The sequence below is a fragment of the Camarhynchus parvulus genome, chromosome 1 (genome assembly GCF_901933205.1).
Source record: "Camarhynchus parvulus chromosome 1, STF_HiC, whole genome shotgun sequence".
Classification (NCBI taxonomy): domain Eukaryota; kingdom Metazoa; phylum Chordata; class Aves; order Passeriformes; family Thraupidae; genus Camarhynchus; species Camarhynchus parvulus.
In genome coordinates, this window is record NC_044571.1 from 91154426 (window position 1) to 91176204 (window position 21779).

Consider the following 21779-nt stretch of genomic DNA (forward strand, 5'->3'; position numbering starts at 1 on the left):
CCACAGGGCTGGGGCTGGGACACACCAGCACCCTAGGGCAGCTGTCACTGTGCTCTGGGGCTGCAGCCTTCCCAGCCAACGATATAAACCCCTCCCCGGCCCTCAGGAGCTCCAGCAGAATCCCTGCAAAGCAGCACAGGCTTGGAGAGGGCTTTCTGGCACATGGACAAGGGAAGTTAGTTGGGTTGGAGGGTTTCACACAATATACACAAAGGCAGAGTGAGGTGAACATGCCAAGGATGCAACTTACCCCCCAGTATATATGCTTTCAGCTTGAAGGCAAGGGCAGCTGGAGCATATCACATTTCAGCATCAAGACAGTGTGAGAGCACAAAAAGTGAGAAGTTGGAAAGAGGAGGGAGACAAACACAAGAACATAATGAGACATGGAGATGAATAAATGAAAGCCAAACTCCAGACAGTTATTCACAGGAAGGGGAAACAGGACACAAGGGACAGTAGGATCATCTTCAGACAAAGCACAGGGTTTTCCAGAAGGGCAGATGCTGGCAGAGCAGCAGTCCCACAACAGGGTAAGATGGGGTCTGTATGTGTACTAGCTTCTCATGGCACACTGAGCAACACCTGCCCCTAGAGCTTCTGCTGCTGTTAACAGATCCTACAAAGCCACAGGAACAGGGAAGCTGCAATCTGCTCTCTAACACCCAGTCAGTCCACAGAGCTGTCTACTACAAGACCTTAACTAGCGACCTTAAAATACAGTAGTTGGTTCTTCAACTCTCCCATGAAGCCCTCAGCTCTGGCTTTCCAGGCAGGGAGAGGGAAAAGGTTGCCCAAGAAGAGTTTACAAGCTCTTCTTTCCAGACAGAGGGCAGAGGTGGGTCTACCCAGAGAGAAGTGGTAGTCTAGGACTAACTCCAAGCCACCAAGAGCTGATTTGTGCCAAACTGCTCTGGCCCACACCCTCAGCTGGCAGTGGTTAAGGCAAATCAATTGCACAGACATGCTCAAAATTATTCTGCTCAAGCAAGGGCAACTCTTTTTAATTTTTTTCCTAAAAAGCCCAAACCAGATTCCAAGACAGAAGCCTGAAATTCAGCAGTGGGAAGAACAAGCACAAATAGCTTCTTAAGAGTCTAAACATTTCAGACTTTGTTTGACAGCCCTGAAATGGAGGATATGACTCAAGGGAGACACTAACTCCGAAATTTGGGTTACATCTGTAATTTGCCTCATTGACTACACCTGGCAATGAAAATCCTGGTTTTGAAGGTGAACCTCCCCACTCTGCATAAGAGAGATTACAGCAATATGTTTTTCTTTCCTGGCTGCTGCAGTATCAAATACAAAAGCTGTCAACAAATTAGGCTGCCTTAATAGCATTACTGTCTCTTTACAAGAAGGGTATAAGAGACTGTCAGGCTGCCAGGGTATAAGCTGCAGCCAGGACTACACTCTGCTCTGTAAGACGGATGGAATCTTCTTAAGGACATGCTTCTAAGCCTGAGATTTCCATGTCCACAAAGGCAGCAGCATTGCAAACTGAACAGCCCGGGCAACCAGTACTGCCCCAGAAGGGAAGGCAGGAGTTTCCAGGCCCTGGCAGGCTCACAAGCTTGACACTTGGAAAGGCTGCCAGCCACATCTGCAGCTAGCTTCTGGTTCCTTCTCTTCTAACAAAGCCACATGAGCCAGCAGCTTCTGAGCCACTCTACCACACTGACAGTCTTTCTCTGAGCCTGTCCCAGCAGGTGCTGCAGGAAAAGAGAGCACACCCACTCCTGAAGAGATGCTGCAGTTCAGGAGAAGACCAGCCAGCAATCAGAATGGCACACCCTGCAGCCAGTCTGGCAGGCAGTGGGGTCTCAATAGTGCGCAGATACCTGGGGCATCAGGAGGCCCTCACCTTCCCTACAGCAGGCCTCACTGACAGCAAGCAGCTGGAATGAATGATTGCACCCCTAGAAAAACACAGAGCACTTCTGTTTGCACATCTGATTCCTTTCGCTCTCCAACACAACTCAACCAAGAGCAGCACTCCAGGCAGCAAAGAACACATGACGGGCAACCTGTCAGTCCCCTTCCTCTGTCAGGATGGGAATATCTCACTGTAAGGATCTAAACCTCCAATTAATATTATGGACCCAGGAGTGTGACATGAGGTTGGAGAAGCCTTTAGGATAAGGTCTTCAAAACTCACCAAAAATGAAAAAAAAATCCAAAAAACCAAAGAGGAAAATGAAAACAAAATAATGCACACCCATAAGGCACTGAAACTTTGTTAAAAGCAAAAGAATCATGTCTCATGTTTTTCAATATGACAGATATTCTTCATATTTCAGTCTCCACAGAGCCACCTTGCCCAGCCAAGTCCCTTCAGTCTCCTCTTCCCAGCTCTCAAAGCCTTTCAATGCTAACAAACTCAAGGGCAGGACGTGCCTTTACCACATTTTGTCACAGGACTTCAGCCATCCTTCACCATAAAAGCTTTGCTACTCGACTCTGACTCCTCCAAAGGAATGTGCACCTCTATGAAGGCTGCTGGGCACACCCTGCTTAAAAAGCATGGCTTTCACCGATAGGGCTTAAGAGTGTCAAATGATTAAGTCCAGTTTTCACTTTGAGCTCCACATATCCAGCCATCCGTCCCCTTTTCTAAAGCCCCAAAGCTTGAAAACAGTTTGTAGAACAGACAAAGCTCAATGGGGATCGTTATCTGTGTTTGAATTTCCATGGCCACGGGTGAGCCAGGCTCATTTAGTGCTGAGGCTGCCGGCTGATGAGCAGCACTTTCATCAGCAACTGCTGCTTATACCGCGGCTCCTTCACCTTCCTGAAGGCTGCATGTGAAAGCAGCACAATAAACGACTGGGGAACTCATTTAAGTTAAAAGTTGTGTTTATTGTCCTATCACAGCTAAAGAGATGACCCAAGGGTGACAAAAAGCAGAGGCTGCTTGAAAGAAGCAGCGGTGCTGAAAAGTGTCAAGCCACACGACAATTAAACCCGACCCAAAACCTGGCCATTTCACCTGGCAAAGACAAAAGCCGTATTGTGGGCTAAACACATCTGTAAAGTCATCTGGAACTGGCAAACTCAGCACTGCTAGGAAGATTTCCAGCAAGAGACAAGGACTTGGCAAATGAAAAAGGTGAGAATGCGTGCATAACAAAGCATAAAGCAAATCCAGCCCTCCTCCATCCCACTCAGTCTCAGAGATCACATTTTACCTCACCTACCATCAACATTGTAGACTTTCAGGCCAGCCATGTGCTTGGCTGCTCGGGATTTGGAGGCTGTTAACAAGGCTGGGTTGTAGACTGTGAAATCTCGGTAGTAATTTTCCAGAACCACCAGTGCAGCTCGTTGGATGCTGGGGAAAGAAGAAAAAACAAAATAAGATAAAACCCCTTTGAGAATGAAATAAGCTTTCTTGTTTCCATAAAATATAAAAAAAAAAAAGGAAGGAAGAATAGTGATATTATGCAGAGCTGTCACACCTACAGGACCGTGCAATACACAGAATATTAATTACTCTCTCTAGGACCTGAAATTTCATTTGAGATGCAAGATAAGTACCTCTGCCCTCAGCTCAATAGGAGGATGTCAGGAAATCCCTAAACAAGGGTGGCAGCACACAAAGTGAAGCACTAGGCTGCCTGCAGCACGGGAAATGACAGAACAAGAGCTCAGTACAATCTCTGAGCTGCAGAGACCTTGCTCAGGCTGGAGACACAACACCACACGGGTTTTGCTGCAGCTGACCAGCCTGGATGGAGGGACCAGCTCCGGATGGATGCTTTTCCCTGAGAGTCATTTCCAGCCGCACCTCACAGCTCCCCGGACCTCCGCCATCCCAACTCTGGACAAGAGTGTGATCTCTTGAGCTTTCACAGCAAGATAAGATCGCTGCCTGAGGAGCACGGCTGCCGGAGACGGGATTACTCAGTACTGCTTGTTAAATCCCTGGCTAGGGACAGAATGAGGAGCAGTGACACTCCCTCCGTCCCTTTGAAGGGATGCCTCTACATAAAATGACGACATATGGGAGCAAAACAAACACACGCGCCAGCAGCAGGAATGGCTCAACCCAGAGGTATCTTGCTTTGCAACCCAGAGGTTATCTTCCTTTGCGATCATTTTGAATCGGAGAGAGATGTCTGTAGGCACCGTTACCAACAAACAGAGCATCACTTCAAAACAAGCCCGGGCTCTGGTGTTTAAAGATGCGGGAACAGGACACAGCTCTCTCCATGCTGCTCCGGCTCTGTGCCTCAGCGTGGCACCGGCACTCTCAGCAAGTCACCAAGATCACCCATTCAGCCAAAGGGAGTTTGCCAAGGACCACACTAAAAGTAATTTTTGCACTTCAAAACTGAAGTGTAACTGCCAACACATTTGTTGCCAGTTAATTGGAAAGCTCACACTCACCAACAAGACATCTCCGAAAGAAAGCAAAAAAGGTATTCTCACACATGTTAAAACACAGGAAGAAATCATTACAAAGACAGTAATGTGGGAAAATAAGACATTATCAAATTAAGCCCTAAATTCAGTGCTCGGCACTGGCACAGATTCTGCGTGTGTTCCCGGAGGAGCAATTTACATTTTCCTGCGCTTTGTGCTAATATTAAACTTCTGCATCACACCCAAGTAATTTAAACACACACACTCATCCCACCATCCTCACTCTACAGCTGCCACACTCCCACTGATCAGTGAATGAAGCACAGATGCCAGCCCATTCAAGAGATTCTGAGAAAGAAGAACAAACCCAGACCTGTTCACTGAGTACCTTCATCAGTCAGTATTATGGCACATCACCATTCACTTGCTGCATACCTTTAAGATGATAAATTTAGCTTTTGAAGCAAATTCCATCCTTAGGATTGTTTGGAGGGATCCAGCTAGAATGTCGTAAGGAAGCTTTACCTTTCAGGTGCCACTCCTTCGTATTTCCTCGGCTTACATTTGGTAAAAGCAACTCCACTAATGCACTCAGCTACTGATTTGTGATAAAGAGCCACTAGTTAACCAAGGAAACAATCTTCCTTTGATAGAGAAGTACAGACTGACCCACTGCCAGACACACATAGATGCTGACACAGAACAGATGAAAGCCCATTTATTTCTCCCTGCAAAGTTCTGATTTCTACTGTGAATTTGCTGCAGCCTATAAACAAAATTTCATAAAAGTAATAATGTGGCAGAAACACATATTCCCCCTTCTGACTGCATTCAAACATGATCAAGTTTTTCCATCTCTGCTTCTCAGGAAGATAAAACTCCATAGAGTTTCATCACAAAATACAATGTTTGGAAAATTAGGACCAACTCAAAACAGGAAGATAAAAATGAACAGAGTTATTCTCTGTTAATACACTGTACTCATATCAAACAGCACTGGAACTTCCATCCCAGCAGTGTGAAATGTTTGGGAGCTCCACTGACCAACTTGCTCTATTAGGACAAAACACAATGCATCACAGCAGAGAATAATTTATTTTTATACATACACATTCTCCCTAGACCCCACTGACAGCATTATCATCAGGATGCCAGCGTTCCCCACCCAACATCCCTTCTATCCCCTCATTAAATAACCTTCCCCACCAATTCATTGGCACATGCACTCAAAATCCAAACATAACAAAGCTTTTACATTGCAGCAAACAATGATTATTGTTCTGAAAATTAAAGCCCAGGTATTTGTTGCTGATGCAAATCCAGCAGATGCTCAATCCCACACATGAGACACCCCAGCCACACGGAGAAGTCTGTTTTCTGGAAGAGAAATGTAATAAACATCAGTTTCCTGAATTTCTGCCAGCCCATTTCTGTCTCCTGTGTAGTCCATCCTAAGTGTGGCAGGTTAGGAAGACAGCTACAACTACAACTTCCAATTCTCTGTTACAGGGAAAAAAAAATTAGAAGCTGCAGACAAGTAAATTAAAAGGGCCACAATGATTTGCAAGAGCAAGGAAAAGGCTGAATCAGGGCCTCCTGGGCTGTGTTGCTCAACCTCTTCCCCCACATCAAGGGGAAGCCTCACCCTGGCCGGCGCAGGACAGCCAGCCCTGCCCCACACGGTGCTGCAAAGCCACAAGAACCTGTGTCTCGGGACTCTTGCTGGTCAGAGTGACCCCGAGATACGTTAGAAAGTCTCTTTTCCCAGCCCAGTGGTCGAAGAAGGAGTTGGAGCTCTTCATTTCTCGGTCTCAAGGTTGTTTATTTTATCTTATCTATAAAATTCTTTCTCCTGTCCAGCCGAGGTCCGTTCAGCAAGACAGTCAGAGGCACTCTGCCTGTCCTCAGGGCAGTGTTATCTTTTTATACTAAAAACTACATGTACAATATTTACAATTACTTTCCAATAGCTATGTTAGACAGTGAGCTTCTGCTCTAAACCAATCTAAAAGTGCCAACATCACAGCAGAAGATGGAGGCCAAGAAGAAGAAGAGGAAGGAGAAAGGCTGGACATGCCCAGATTCCTCCATCTTACCCCCCGAATCCCCATTCTAAAAACACCAAAAATCTATTTTTCACCCTGTGATAAATTCACTGTCATTCCACTTAAACTGTGGCTTGCAGATCTTCATCTAAGGTTGGTAATTTGCTCCACGGGTCATAATCAAAACCACAAGCGTCTTGGGCTCTGTGCCAGGGTCTCTGAGCCCCCGGCAGGGGTCTTGGCAGTCCAGGACAGCCAGAGGGATGTCCTGGATCCTGACACCTGTGCCCACCCCGGCACAGCAGGGCTCTGGAGCAGCACCACGCCAGCAGGAGGGCAACCATGGGCACGGCAGCAAAGCAAGCCCTTGCAAGGAAATCTGCTGCCTCCCAAGAGCAATCCAGGCTCTTGGGGCTCCCCAAGCAGGGCAGACCCTCCGCTGCCCTGCGAGCAAGGTGGAGCGGCCGCAGGAAGCCGCCTCTCCACCCACACGGCAGTTCCAGCGGGAATGGGAGCTGGCAGCCTTCCTGGAGGCCTTGTCTGGAGAGGCGGCTTCCTTGCCCGCTGCCTCGGGAGGAGTTCAGCACCATGTCGGTCACTGCATTCATTCACCCCGCGTTTCAGCCAGCCGCGCCGGGGCTTCCCTTTTGTTCAGCACTTGGAAAGAATGGGGAGGGGCAGGAAGAGAACAAACAGAAAGTTTCGATATTTAATCGCCCGTATGAAAGAGGTCAGACTGAGGACTTGTTCGCACGTCCCATCGAGAGGGTCTGGCAGCCCAGCATATTTCAGGCATTGTAGCAAACTACCAGAACGCAGGAAAAGCGTATCACAGAAACACAGAAATCATCACAGAAAGGCTTGGGTTGGAAGGGACCTTCAAGATCATCTAGTTCTAACCCCACCCCCGCCATGGGCAGAGTACAAAATTCAGGACACAAAAAGCATTTCCATGGAACCGTTACGATTCAAAACTTATGGCACAAGAGGAAAACCTCTTGCACGACCCAGCAGCCGACTGGAAACAGAGTTTTCCTGGCAGGCAGCGTCAGTGAGGCTCTGGGCTTTGGTGCTCTGTGTTTTGTGCAGTTGGAGGGTGGCTTGTATCTCATGATTAGTTTCACTGCCCTGGAGAAGGCCATGTCACAGCATGCTGCCAGGAGGGAAAGCAAACAAGCAGGCCCAGCAGAAAAGCACACGGTACCCCAGCGGCGTTTGGCAGCAGAGAAATGCAGAGCCCTTTACTAACAGTAATGAACTAACTTTTACAGGGCATCCGCGGAAGTGGAGGAGGGGACTGTGCGACACAAAGGTAGCAACTACTTTTTTCTCTCAAAGCAGTTTTGCCTGAGTACTTGCTGCTACAAAAGATTTGAATATTTGTAGTTTTGCCATACGCTGCACATCAGAGGCCACTTAGTGTTTGCCTTCTGTGACACAACTACACCAACACTGAAATTGGCTCTTCTTAGTAGATTTCTAGGAAAACAGTCCAATACTATACTGAAGCAAAGCACAAGGAAAGAAGCCTGTTTATATCATCAAAATACTGGCTTTGGACACTGGTGGCTTCTAGGAAAAGGGGTTTGAGTTTTATGAAGTGGTGGCAAGGAGTTGGTGAAAATAAAAAATAAGGAGAGAAAAAAAGATTTAAAATTGAAGCCACACCTCTATGCACCTGTCACTCACATGGTTTTAGCAGTTTTGTGCTCTCCTGCTAAGCTAGAAATGCAGCCTTTCATGGTACTATACCAAACAACAGGAGACACTGAGAATCACTGAGGGCAGAGGAGTGCCCCACACTTTTGCAACAGATCTGTATACACATCCAGAAAGAGCTGAGCTGTTCTACCAGAACATTCTTGCTATGGATGCAGATCTTGCAGCATCAGGGTTTAGAGTGAGCCACACACACCTAAAACACACAGGGATAGTCAGAGGTTTGATGACTGCTGTGCTGATTGAGGGCTGAGGAAGCCTGGAGTTATTTAATCAAATGGCTCCCAGCCAGACTCCTCTCCTCCAAACAACATTTTTTTAACATTCCTCAAAATGGGCACAGTATCAAAACAAGCCAAGGTCTCTGGGCACATTAAACACTCGCCACAGCCAATTGGGAAGTTTGGCACTGCAAAGAAAAGCTGAGAAAAGATTCCACAACTCAGCCTTCCAAGGAGAGCCAGCTTTGCCTTACCAGATGCCTCCAGCCTACAACTGCATCGAGCTTGCCTACTGCAAGAGATACTGAGCTCTCCCGGGGCACTGCCCATCCACAGCACCTTGTACTCTCTAGCAGTGCTGTCAGCTCACACCAACAGGCTCAGAGCACTGCTCCGCCTTCCCTTGCAGTACAACCACATCTCCCTCCCAGAAAACTCCCTTTTTTTCCTTTCTCATACACTTTTGCCAGAGCACAGAGCTAGGGCTCAAGTTCCTGACCCTTCACCCTCTTGGACTGTTCTCCCAGAGCAAAGTCAACAGAGTGAGAAATAAAACTGGAAATAGACAACTGAAGTCAAAATGCTTCCCACACCAACATCCCTGCAGAAGATTATTACAGAAGGGACTGCCACCATCCTCAATGCAGACTTGCCTCGCTGCTCTGCCTGTCCTAGCTACAGATGAGGCCAGCACAGGCTGCCCAGACAGGTGACCCTGGGCAGCACTGCCACACCAGGGACCATGAGCTGGCAAGATGCAAGGGATTTGGTACTCTCTGTCCTTCCCAAGCAACACCTTGGAGCAGGGGTCCCAAGAAAACCATGGTCACGCAGAAGCACTTTGCAGTGCTGGCAGAAGCACAAATGCCTTGGCTACGGTTTTGTCCCCTCCAGTAAACAGAGCCCGAGTCAGATCTCAGCAGAGATGCCAAGACAAGGAACTGCTCCAGCAGCTGTGGCCAAACAAGCAGAGCAGAAAAATGCCTTTTGATCGTCATAACTACGAGAGCATTTCAGTTTGGTACAGTCAAGAGAACAGGACTGCAGCTCCTAGGAAAAGGAAAACCACATTTTCTTGTCAGACAACCACAACTGAGATCTCCACTTGGCTAAGGCAGACAAGCACAATCCTCGCCCTCCCTGGAACAGGCACTGGGCAACCAGGACACAGCAGGTTTGTTTTAGATACCCAACTTCTGGCATTTGTTGAGGCAGAGAAAAGAATTTGCAAGGTCAAACCTTTATCAGGGAAGAGAAGAAAACCTCATCAGAGTAGCAGGTTGTCAGCCTGCTGCCCCCAAGGATGCGAACATCCATCTGTTAATGGTGTCATTTATATGGAACCCAAACACACACAAGGTTTGCCCCAGTCTTGCAGAGACCCAGCTCCATCTTTTCCCTCCCCTCACAGCCTTTTTTAACTACACGGAAGGAAAAGGACAGGAATTTAAAGTGTGTCCCCATCTATATCCAACGCTGGACATCTGAACAACACATGGCTGCTGTAAATTTAAGGAAAGCACCAGCTGAGTTTCTAACAACAGATCTCCCCTTTTCTGCCCTGTGCAGTCCAAGACACATTGCTCTCCAACAGACATTTTAAGTTTCATCTTTTGCAAGACAAAAATCAGAATCAACACACCAGCTGAGCAATACTATAGTTCACTGCTGATGTAGAAGGAATTTCAACATAGAAATTTTATGAATGAGAGAGAGAGGAGTAGAATTAATTTTCAGGTTGGGTTTTAGGTTTGTTTTCCTCAAACCTCAAAAGCAGCCTAGTCAAAACCTTCCAGTACAGGTGAAAAAGATCCCTGCAAGTCTACTACTAGCTTCACAGTCACATTTGAATGTTTTTGTTTTGAAGGGACGCTGTGAGTATTTTTAAAAACCAGGATTTTACAGGAGGGTATGATCAAACTTGGGGGCTGGGGGGAAATAACTCCTTTACCTCATACAAACCAAACAAGCTACTTACTTAAGCCTTCCTGAGGAATCCTATAAAGGCACTCCCAGGCCAGCACTAAAAAGATGCTGCTACAGAAGTACAGAGCACGAAGTTTTAGCCAGCAGCTATAAAACCCCAGTAAACCCAATGGCATGCTCCCACTGCAGTTCTCCTTCTGAGAAACTTCCAAGCCTTTTACCTCAGGAAGTTAACTGGTCTTCAGGGTACCAGCGCACAGCCTGAATGTTTTCCCCAGTCACCTTTATTGGTAGAACCTCAAAACTTGATGAATGCTTTCCCAACAGCTGCACTGCCCTTCCTTCCACTTCCAACAGCTGAAGGCGGCAGCAAGTATAAAAGCCAAGGAAAAACCCCTGAACATGACTGGTAATATATAGTGAGTAGGAGGAAGAGGAGGAGAGCACAGTCCTCTCACTCAAGGAGTGGTCCAAAAGGTCCAATAATATGATTTGCCAGGAAAGAACAATCACTGTGTTGAGGTCAGATGCTGTGACAGCACCACGCTTCTCTTTCTCAGTAACACCGTGAACATCTCGTTTCACGGTATGCAGCTCCAAGGGACACAAAGATCATAAAGACACTTGTTACCTCCAACACCATATTCAACAGACAGAAAATGAAACAAGCTGTAAAAGTCTAACCTGAGTTTTAGAAACAACAGAGGTTCTGGAGCACCAGAAGAGCTTCCTATGCAAGGCAGAAGACTCTCTTTGGAAAAAACCAAGATTTAATCCCTTGCTGAGACTAAGCCTCCTGCCAGGTTCCCTGTATACAATTCTAGGAGGCTTTATTGCAGCAGGTCAGCCTTGGTAAGTGGAAAGGTTGCCTTCCAGTTCCGCACAGAATGGCAAAGGGAGTTTAACATGTGGGAAAACCACATGGCCCCAGTTGCCTCAGCTCATCCATGGGGATGGGTGAGTGTACAACAAGAGCAGCTTCAGGAGCTGCATCTGAAAGAGCAGCTTGTGAAAGCCTGAAGACGTAGTGCAACAAACATCTCCCTCAGAAAGCTGAGGGACCCAGATGCCCGGAGAGCAGGCTCCAAAGCAAACTGCTCACATCCTCTTATGCCGAGACCACCTCTCCAAGGGGAGCAGCATGTGTGGGGAGGTGTTGTCAAGCACTTACTCACCATGCAGATACCTAGCAGAACCACCAAACCCAAATAGCTCATGGATTAGCCAGGGCACAACAGCAGCTTTCAGGCACTCACAGCTTGGGCTGCATTTCAGCCAGCTCCTCAGACACCAATAACTACATGCAGATGCCCCAACAGCTCTCAAACTAGATACCCACTTCCCTTTGATGCCATGCAACACCTTCAAACAGGTGAAGGCACCACCTTCTCACCAAACAGAAAGAGAACACTTGCCACCAGCATCTCATTGCTCCAGGGTCTGCTGCAACACAGACAAGAAACATGAGAGGCAAAGGAGCTGCCTGTGCCCTGCCATGTATCTGCTATGTCCCAGACACCTGCAGTGAACCAAAACAACACCTGGCCAGACATCCACACCTCAAGCCCCACCCAGCACCCTCAGGAACCACTAGTAGTTTAACTGGACCTGGAGAGCAGCAGCTACTGGATCCAGGAGTTAAGAGCTTGGAAAGGGGTTTTCCAAGGGTGCTGCTAGCACACCAAACATTTGTCTCCATGATATGGTTTTGCCAGGTGGTGGGGGTATCCTCCAGGGAGCTAATGAGAGTACTATCTTGCTTATTCATGAGAAAAAAAAACACAAGCAAACCACCAGCTATTGTCTGCTCACACTAAAGCAAAGCCAAAACTGTGAAAGGCTTTCTTCATCTATTGAGCAAATGGGCAGTTTGGGAAGGAAAGCAGTGAGAGAAGAACACAAAGGGGACAACATAAGTGAAAAGGTGATGGGAAGAAACTGCTGCTAAGCTTTCCCCACAAACCTGCACAGCATGGTAGACACAGGCACCCCAGAAATACATAGGTGTTGACAAAGAAGGGACAAATTGGCTTCCCCAGGCACTGTGGGTGTTGCATCCAGGTGCCAGGAGTCCAAAGGGATCCACTTGTCCACATCCAATTCAACACAGACTCATGACCAATTTGAGAGAGTCAGGACACTGCTGAAGCCAGTCTTACAGTTAACATTTGCACAGCTGAGCAGATTATTGAGGCCAATGAGTCCTGTGGAAAGAGACCTGCATGACCCGAGATAATAATTTACAAAGTCCAGTCTCACAGCTGGAGATGTGACTATAAACCAAATCCACAGAAGTAAGTGCCATCCATTTGTGCACCATGTCCAGCTCTGAATCTTCAAGGACATGACCTGAGGTGCTCCAGACTAATCCCTCATGCCTGGCCCAAGGCTGGTCTCCTGTAGGTCAGATGGACTGGGGAGGAGAAGCAAGGACTTGGAGGCTCTCCTTTCCCCAAGGCTCCGCAGAGGAGCAAACTTGCAGACAGAGCTGTGCCCCACCAAGGAGGGCTCCCACAGACTGCAGGAATCTATGGGGCCTGATGGGATTCATGCAATACTCCTCAAAGAGGGGGCTGATGCCATTGCAAAGCCTCTCTTGAGGATTTTTGAGCAGTCACTGTCCCGATTTTCAAGAAAGTCAAAAAGGAAGATCCCAAATATTACACGTCTGCTAGTGTCACTTCAGTGCCTGGTAAAGGGACGGAGAAGATTATTCCAGGAGGTATTGAAAAAAAACCTGAAAGTGTGATGACAACACAGTCACCACTCACAGCCAGCACAGCTTCATGAGAGGAGAGTCCTGCTTATCAAACTTCATTTCCTTTCATGACAAGGTAGCCCAGCTAGTTGATCAAGGGAAGCCAGTTGGTGTCATCTTCTTGGATTTCAGTAAAGCTTTTGAGATTGTCTCTCACAGAATCTCACTGGACAAGATGTCCAGCATTCAGCTGGATAAACACATCATGGGATGGGTGAGCAACTGGGTCAGGCACAAAGGGTTACGGTCAATGGGGTGACACCAGACTGGAGACCTGTCACTAGTGGGGTTCCACAGGGCTCCATCCTCGGCCCCATGCTCTTCAGCATCTTCATAAATGCCCTGGACATTTATGAAAGGGATACTAATCAATTCTGCAGATGATACAAAACTGGGAGGAACAGCTGATGCCCTTGAAGGCAGGCAGGCCCTGCAGAGAGACCTGGGCAAATTACAGGGCTGGGCAATTACCAGCCATGTGAAGTTCCACAAGGGAAAGTGACAGATTCTGCAAGTGGGATTGGGCAATTCTGGATGTACAGACAGACTGGGGAATGAGGTGCTGGACAGCAGTGCCACAGAAAGGGACCTGGAGGTCCTGGTCAATGACATTTTGAATGTCAGTCTGCAGCCATGAGAGAATTCTATCCTGCATCTTTCCTTCAGCTCCACTAAACCCTTCCTCTGCCACCACAAGCCTTTGCAACCATTAAACACCACAAGGGTAGTTAAGAAGACTGCAGAAATTAGGCTGAGCAAAATAATCCAATCAGAAAAATACACACACAAACTGCAAAGCTACATGGACAATAGAGATATCAATTACCAGTTCTCCAATTCCACCAGTGCATTGCTGTGCAACTAGACAATATTTCTTTGGGAGGGGTGAGGAAGGATCAAGCTGTTGACAGGATTTTTTTGTGCAGCAGCATTAGCTTAAGAACTGATGCAGAACTATGATCAAACATTTATGCAATTGAGGGATGTACTGAGTATTTCTGAGGGAGGTGTAACCTCTTTCAAAAGTTTCTACACACTTGAGATTGTATTTAGAATTTAGGGAGTTTCACACAAGTCAGGGGGACAGAACAATACCAAGGTGTTCTTTACCTTCTGAACACAGGAGCAAGGTCACGAGATCACCCTGCATGCAAGGGTGGGCTAAGACAGGCACTTAGTGCAGACACAAGGGATGAAATACCAGACACCCCCAAGCCCTGAACTACAGGGCACCCATCCATCAGCTTCCAGCTCAAGCCTGTGTCCTGCTCAAGCACCCAGGAACCCTGCAGAGGTTGGGAACATATGGGACCTGGGTTACCATTTCCAGTTCCTGGTACATCCACAACAGTGATGCATTTCCTCTTCCCAGCACACACATGCCATGTCTCTGATTAGTTTGAGCTTCAAATGAAAAAAGTATATGCAGGAACTGGCAGGTATGGCAAGAAGTTTGTAAGAGTCTGCATTTAAACAAGATAATTTAAAGCCTGTTCATGCTTCAAATAAGGCCAGTCTTTAGCCAAGGAATTCTGCAAGCTACATGAATGGTGATGAAGTAACTAAGGGTGGGGCTTTTTGTTAGTAGCTTTTTGAGGGTGGGAGAAGGGGTTAGTTGCTGATTTAGGGTTTCTTTTAAGTCAAACTAAGAAGTACAGCTTTAACTCAAAGGAAATAACAAAGTGTTCAAAGCTTCTACTGGCAGTGAAACTCCAGTGCTGTAATAGGACTTTACATTTAGATGCTGCAGCCATGAAACATCAGCATTCAGCTCTTGATCCTACAGCTGCCTGGTCAGATGCTCTCTCAGGAAAGAGGACATCTCTTCTTTGATTCCCAGGTGGGGATGGGATTAACATGGCAGGACTTTGAATGAGGTTGTCTTTTGAGTCAATAGAGCAGCTTTAACTTGTTCTAGGGCTCCTCTAAAACACCTGGGCATGTTGTTCTCCTGCAAGCCACAAAGACAGGCCTGAAGAGGCAGCATCCATGTTAGCCACTAGCAGACCTTTGCACACAGAGAGGTATCAGCTCTCAAACCACAGCCCAGTCTGCCCTGCACAGCATCCCTCCACCACACAGCATCCATCACAAAGATCCACCCCAGCAAGGGGGTAGATAAGCAAGGGCCACCTGATTTTATAACCAGCACTCAGCAATCCTACAAACAACACTGGGGCCACAGGGACATGACCTGCAGCTCCAAGCTGAGAGAAAAAAATCCAGCCCCAGCAAGGATGCAGATAACCTTCTACCAGGACTAGAGGAATGCAAGCCAGTCAGCAGCCTGAAGCTCCAAACCACAGCCAAGGTCCTTACTGCTGTGCCAGGAATCTGTTTTCCTGTCAGACAGGGAATGGCTCTCCCCACATTGTCAGCTGATGTCCCCACCTGACCTACACTGAACAAAAGAAATTTAAGCACTGAAGTTCATTTACGCATGTACTGGAGGGGCAATCAAGTTACAAGTGAAAATATTGCTCTCAAATTTTATAGCCACTACTATACTAAAAAAAAAATTAAATTCTATTACTACCACAGAGCTCCCAGTTAGCTTTTCCTTACTTCTTCAGGATAGTGTCAGGAATTAGCTTCCATATTTATTGGACTTGTGCTGTATAAGAACTATAAATTCCTTGTCCTCTTAGCAAAACGTGAACCTCCTCTTTTCCCCCAAACGGCACACAGCTCACTTCTTTGCAGAATATTTGTATTTCATCATTCACCACAAGAAACAGACCGTCAAAGGCTGAGGGGGTGGATTTTTTTTTTTTTTTTGCAGCATTCAAAGATAAAAGTACCTTCACGGCCACAAAATTTGTTCAGCAGCTTAGGGAGGCCATCTGTCTCTGTGGGTGGTACACACAGGCACTTCAGAGGGCACGGACAGCGGTGGGACAGAAATCCCACAACAAACCCCCTAAGTACAGGGTAGGCTGGAGTGCATACCGTTCTTGGACTTCTGGGCAGTGTTGGTTTTGAAAGACAAGCCAACAAGAAAGGAAATCCCTGCAGATGAACCCAATGGCATTTCCTCCACATCATCTCTTTGAGAAAGACGAGCAGCTCCTCACCAGGGAGCAAGTAACACTGTACTGGCCATATGGGTTAATAATTGACAGCGGGCACTTCACCTGCAAGTAGGCTTGTAAACTTTTAAAGTATTAAGTATTCCAAAAATGCAAGAGTGCTCCAGGGTATAACAATCAGCCTGCACCACTTGCCCTTGCTGCTGGTGCATCTGCAGGAGCGCAAATAAGCCTGGTACCTGGCCTGGTGTCTAGGGCAGTCAGCTCACACTAGATGGTGTGAGCACAGAGGGTGCTGGGGGTGATCAGGGATCAAGATCAAGGAAGGGAGGAGAGAAGGGTAGAAAGATGTGGGCACTTCAGTTCCCCCAGCTCTCTCCCTTTTATCAAAATGAGAAGCAGTTCCATATGAAAAGCCATATGTAACGTCTGGAAACTGTATGCAGAGAGGTAAGAGGCTAGGAAAACATGCTCCTTTCAGAAAAGCACACCCTCCACGGCTTCAGAGGCAGAGTTTACCACATCAGAAACTCCCAGACAAGTTGTGCAGTTGTCAATACTTACAGTCCATCCTAGACTTCCCCTCACCTCTAATGAGAAGTACCTGGAGCTTGCTGTTGACTTCTGTCACAAACAAGCAGCCTCTTAATGAGGTGTTGCTCTGACCCGTGTCGTAAGTCCCAGCTGAACTTCGCTGGCAGCACATGCCTTGCACCACCAAACAGACCCTTGTAAAACAGAACAAGGCACCATTCCCATAACTCATCTGGAACATCAAAGGAGACTGCTCCCTACTTAGCAGGGAACAGAACTTTTTTTTTTTTTCCCAGAGGCTACTGGAAAATTTCCTTCTGCAATTCCAAGGGCACCCTCCTGGCTAGAGCAATCATATCTCTGCAGCACCATCCTCCAGAGGTGAGGCAGCAGACACAGGCAGAGGGGGAAAGTATGGCCTGTGACTAAAAATGGTTAAGAATGTGGCTGAAAATCTCTTCCTACATAGGTCATTAACAGTTCATCCACAAGTCAGAGCTTTCTTCCCTACTCCATGACTACTTCATGGCATGGGGTGTTTGAAATGTGCTAATGCTTAACTGCCCACTGTGAAAAAAGTCCAGCACTTTCAGGACTGGGAGCATGGAAAAGCAGCCCAGATGAGCTGCAAGAAGTCGCAGAGAAGTTGCAAAACGGTGGTCGTGAAAGCAGTTTTGTGAAGTGCTGCTGGAGAGACACTGGGTTGGGGGGATCACAAGTCTGACACCTCTCGGTGCTAAAGAAGCTGCTCTGGCGCAGACCCCTCAGTTTCCCCAGGATCTTCACACTGGCACATGCAATTAACACCCACTCAGCCGGCTATCCCAGAGCTTCTTGGGAGGGGAGACTCCTCAATGCTTGTGCTGTCCCGTTTGGTGATGGGCAGGAGAAAAATCACACAAGTGGGCACCAGGACACCTTGTACAGATTTCAGGACAGGGAAAACGAATTCAAGAACAAGGCTAATTTCACACAGGCTGGAGGCTCTGGCAACAGAGCTGGTCTGCAAAGTCTGTGTAACATGCTGTTACAGCAAGTTCCTGCAATCAAAGCAGCAGGACAGTTAATAATATGTTTTGCTACAGAACAAGGTAAAAACTCATCAGCTGAATCTGTTTCATCAGCATGCATCACTACAGAAGATGGTGAAGTTGAAGAAACCCCAAGGAGAAAGGAGGGTCAGTGTAATTCCTCAGGTCCCTGAGGAACACAGAGCAAACTGCACACAGGGGAGAAGGAAAAGACTGGAGTGTCTCCAGCAGGATTTAGCTGAGCAGGTAGAGCACTGCACTGTGGTGCACCAATGCTTGTCCTGCAGCCCCTTCTGACTGCCCTGCTGGAAACAGAAATATCCCACAAGTGTATGTGGAGGCTCAGTCCTTCGCCAGAAACCAGCAAGATTCCAGCAGCTCTTGTTCAGGGAAGAGATCCAACTGCCTAATCCCATGGTTACAACCATGCTAGAAACAGAAACCAAGGTGTCTATATTCCATGGAAGCTTTCCTTTTGAGGAGTAAAAAGATTTTAAAACAGCATAAGAATTGACACAACTCTAGACAAGAGGACACTGTACAGTTGAAATGCTGACCTCATGCTCTTCATTAGCACCCTTGATATGGGGAGGTATATTTGAGCAACAAGATCAGATGTCAAGACTTACAAATGCAGGCTGGAATATGGAGAAGCCTATTCCCACTCCTTAGCCTTCCACACACTCCCTCAGTGAGTGAACAAAGTACCAGTGGCACCAAGGAATGCCTGACAAGAGAGCACTCATCAGATTAATCAGTAAATACTGACAACCTAGAGATCAGCTTTATAGCAACAGGTCCAACAAACACCCAAAGCAGCTGGGAGACAGACTGAGTGTGATCCCCTTGCACAGAACATGTCTGCACCTCCTTCCTTTTGTGAGTGTGTGCAAGCCACCAGGTTCCTCAGTAAGGTATTGATAATTCCTGCAGGGAAGGTACTGGGTTTTCAGAGACGGGTACTTGCTTTGAGGAAACAGCTGTTCCTTTTATTTTTAAACCACAGTTTAATTTAATTTTTAAACCACAGTTCAGCAAGCACCCATGCAAATGGAGATGGGTAACAAGGGTACAGGGAATGGTCATGCATACTTTTGCCATACAGAGCTGCTACTTCTGAGCACCAAGCTTCTTTTGATTAGATTGACAAGAGAACACTGACCAGCTCACAGCCATAGGCAAAACTTGAACCCTGATTCCAAAGGTGTCACAGGCTTCCCCATCAGCTTCCTAGCCACCTGGTTCATAAAGGCAAGCCCACACCAGAGAGGACAGTGTCCTGGTTTTCTCTAGGATTGCATTACTTTTCTTCCAAGTAAACTGATGTTTGGGTTGTTGCTAAGCACTGCTTACTCTGAGTCAAGGACTTTTCATTTTCCCATGCCCTGCCATTCAGTGATGAGTTGCACAAGAAGCTGGGAGGGAGCACAGCCAGGACAGCTGGCCCAAACTGGCCAAGGGGATATTCCATACCACAGAACATCATGCTGGGTGTATCAACTGAGGACAGCTGGCCAGGAGCCACCAATCACTGCCTGGGAGCAGGCTGGGCATCAGTCAGTGGGTGGAGAGCAACTGTATTGAGCATCACGTGCCTTCCTTGGGTTTTATTTCCCTCCCTCCCCGCTCTTCATTACAATAACAATTACCAACGTCATTATAATCAGTATTATATTTTACATTAATTAAAATATTAAACTTTTCTTATCTCAACCCACAGATTTTACCTTTTTGCTCATTCTTATCCCCATCCTACAGAGCGAGGTGTGAGTGAGGGGCTGCATGGTACTTACCTGCTAGCTGGGGTAAACCACCACAGACAGAAAAGAAGACTGAAACTCCTTTAAACAGTCTGACAAACGATGAACTATCACAGCCCTGCTCCTCACATACCTGCTGCAAGGATGACCAAAAGGGAGGAGAAGGACCCACTCTCAAACATTTCTAACCTCAGGAAACCAAGACTGACTATCCTGCAGCCCAACATCCAGTCTATGTGAAAGATCAGTAATTACCACGTGTATTACAAGACATTCATTTTCTTGAGCTGTCTAGACCAAAGCTCTAGGGTGGGAAAGAGTATTCACTGGATAGGAAGGCAATATGGTTAGCATCCTAACTACAGGAAAGGAGGTGTTTCAACACCAAGATTCTTCCTGCAGAGTTTCTGAGCCATAAAGACAGTACCAAACTCTGGATGACAAGTGTCATCAGCATCACTATTTATAGGGAAAAACCAAAGCTGCAAATCCAAGCCTCCACTCACAAAAGTATCGGCCTTTCAACTGAGAAGTTATCTACTGTTGTGCCCCCCCACCTTTGTTTCCCTTTGTTGTTACTTTCAGAGTCTCGACACTATTCCCACCCAACCTCCTGCATTTTCCCAGGCTTGACCTTTCCTGCGTCTCTGCTGCTCCCTGCTCTTTATCCACACATACCACCAGAAAGCATTTGCCCTGTGTGGCAACCCTTCCTACCAGGAGCAGCAGAGCAGTCAGTGAGCTGAGACTTGGCACTACACTCATCAAGACTCCTATTTAATTTTTACCTCCCCCCTCCAAGCTCCTGAATCAACGCCAAAGGGAACGTTCGTTTTGGCAATCAAGTCTCCCAGAAGAAAAGTTATAGCCAAAGTGCTGGGGGTGGGACCAAGACAGCCTATTAATAGGCTGATTATAATATGAATTTGGGGAACTAGTCCCAAATATGCTTACCCTCCTGGACCTAGGGCCCTCAGGAGTGGAGTGGAATACCTAACTCAGCACTTTCAGCTTCTTTACTGCATCTGCAGCCAAGGAGGGTGGAAAATCCTGTCTGTACCCTGCCTCGCAAAAACACGGTTTGCCAGAAGGGCGGCTGAGCTATTGTTTTCTTCCCTTCTCCCCCAGAAAATAAGTTGCTCTCATAGTTGCATAGCAGCTCCCTCTGCCTCACCAGAGAAGACCTAGAATTGGAAAGCTTCCACCTTTGGATTAAAAAGGGTGATGTCAACAATTTTGCTGTGAAGAAAAAATCCAGAACAACTCCAAGAAGCAACACTGAACAATCTAAGATGTCTCAGGTTCCTTCTCACCACCAGTTTCTCCAGAGCACACTACTGCTGAGGAAGACAGACTCCATGGATTGTTAGTGATCAAAACTTTTAATATATTTGTGAGCATAAAGAGACAAAAGGTTTTGATTTCAGGAGACAGTCTGATTGCTATACCTGTAAAAAGCAAGTTGCTTCCTTCCAGGTGGCAGCTCAAAACCTCTCCAAAACCCCTTCAGAAGTGGTAGGATGAGGCTAGCATGCATGGTGGCAAAAGGAGTCCAAAGGCAGCAGCCAGTGGTACATGCCTAGTCCAGCATAGTTAGAACCACCTCTCCAGCACACCCACAAGGCTGCTTCTCCAGTCTTCCCAAAATCCAGACTGTCCTTGAATGTCTTCGCATTCTCCCATCAAGAGACCTCCCACTCCAGTCCCATGCCTCACCAAGAGAATCAGAGGCAGAAGGCAGCACCTTGTGAACCCAACCTACATTTCATCAGCAGGCATGACAAGACCTTAATGAAAGCTCTGCAAAATTATGCCGTGAAGATGATCAAGTTCTCTTTTTTTTTTCATTTTTCACAAACATCTCACAATCCTAGGCCCTTAAAAGCTGAAGGAGATATTAACTATATTCACTTTTTACAGTTTGTCACATTGGAGCCACACTCATTATCAAGATCAGAAGCTCTTACCACTTACACACAAGTAACACACAGAGAGGACAAACTCTTCCTTAGCTGGGAGACACCTGGCCCCTGATCAAACCTACAGCTTTACCTTTGTAGCAGTAAATGTGGAAAGACACACAGGTTTCAAAACACATGTCAATACACATTATGCTCATCTGTCAAACAAAGGAAAAAGCAACACTAGTTTAGCTTTATCAGACACGCTTGATGAGTCTCTTCTGTAACACAAGACACTGGAGCATCCATGTGCTTCATGGCTTGAATTCAATGTATCAAACAAAACTGAAATCAGCTTGCCAACAAATGAGAAGTCACAAGTTTTCATGTATCTCAGATTTTATCCTAAGTTTTACAACTCTTTGCTGCCTTAGCATCACCCAATGCATTTCAAAACGCTGCTGCAAGGAAGGAGTTGGAGAAAACA

The 21779-nt window shown here is 46.8% G+C and overlaps 1 protein-coding gene across 1 annotated transcript in view; it reads right to left on the minus strand.

The window, feature by feature from the left end:
* VANGL1 (VANGL planar cell polarity protein 1) overlaps positions 1-21779 on the minus strand; it is a 47237-nt gene that overhangs the window by 10097 nt on the left and 15361 nt on the right. Inside the window, exon 5 of the mRNA XM_030949180.1 lies at positions 3201-3334. Coding sequence (XP_030805040.1) covers positions 3201-3334 — 134 coding nt within the window. The remainder of the gene's footprint in view (positions 1-3200; positions 3335-21779) is intronic.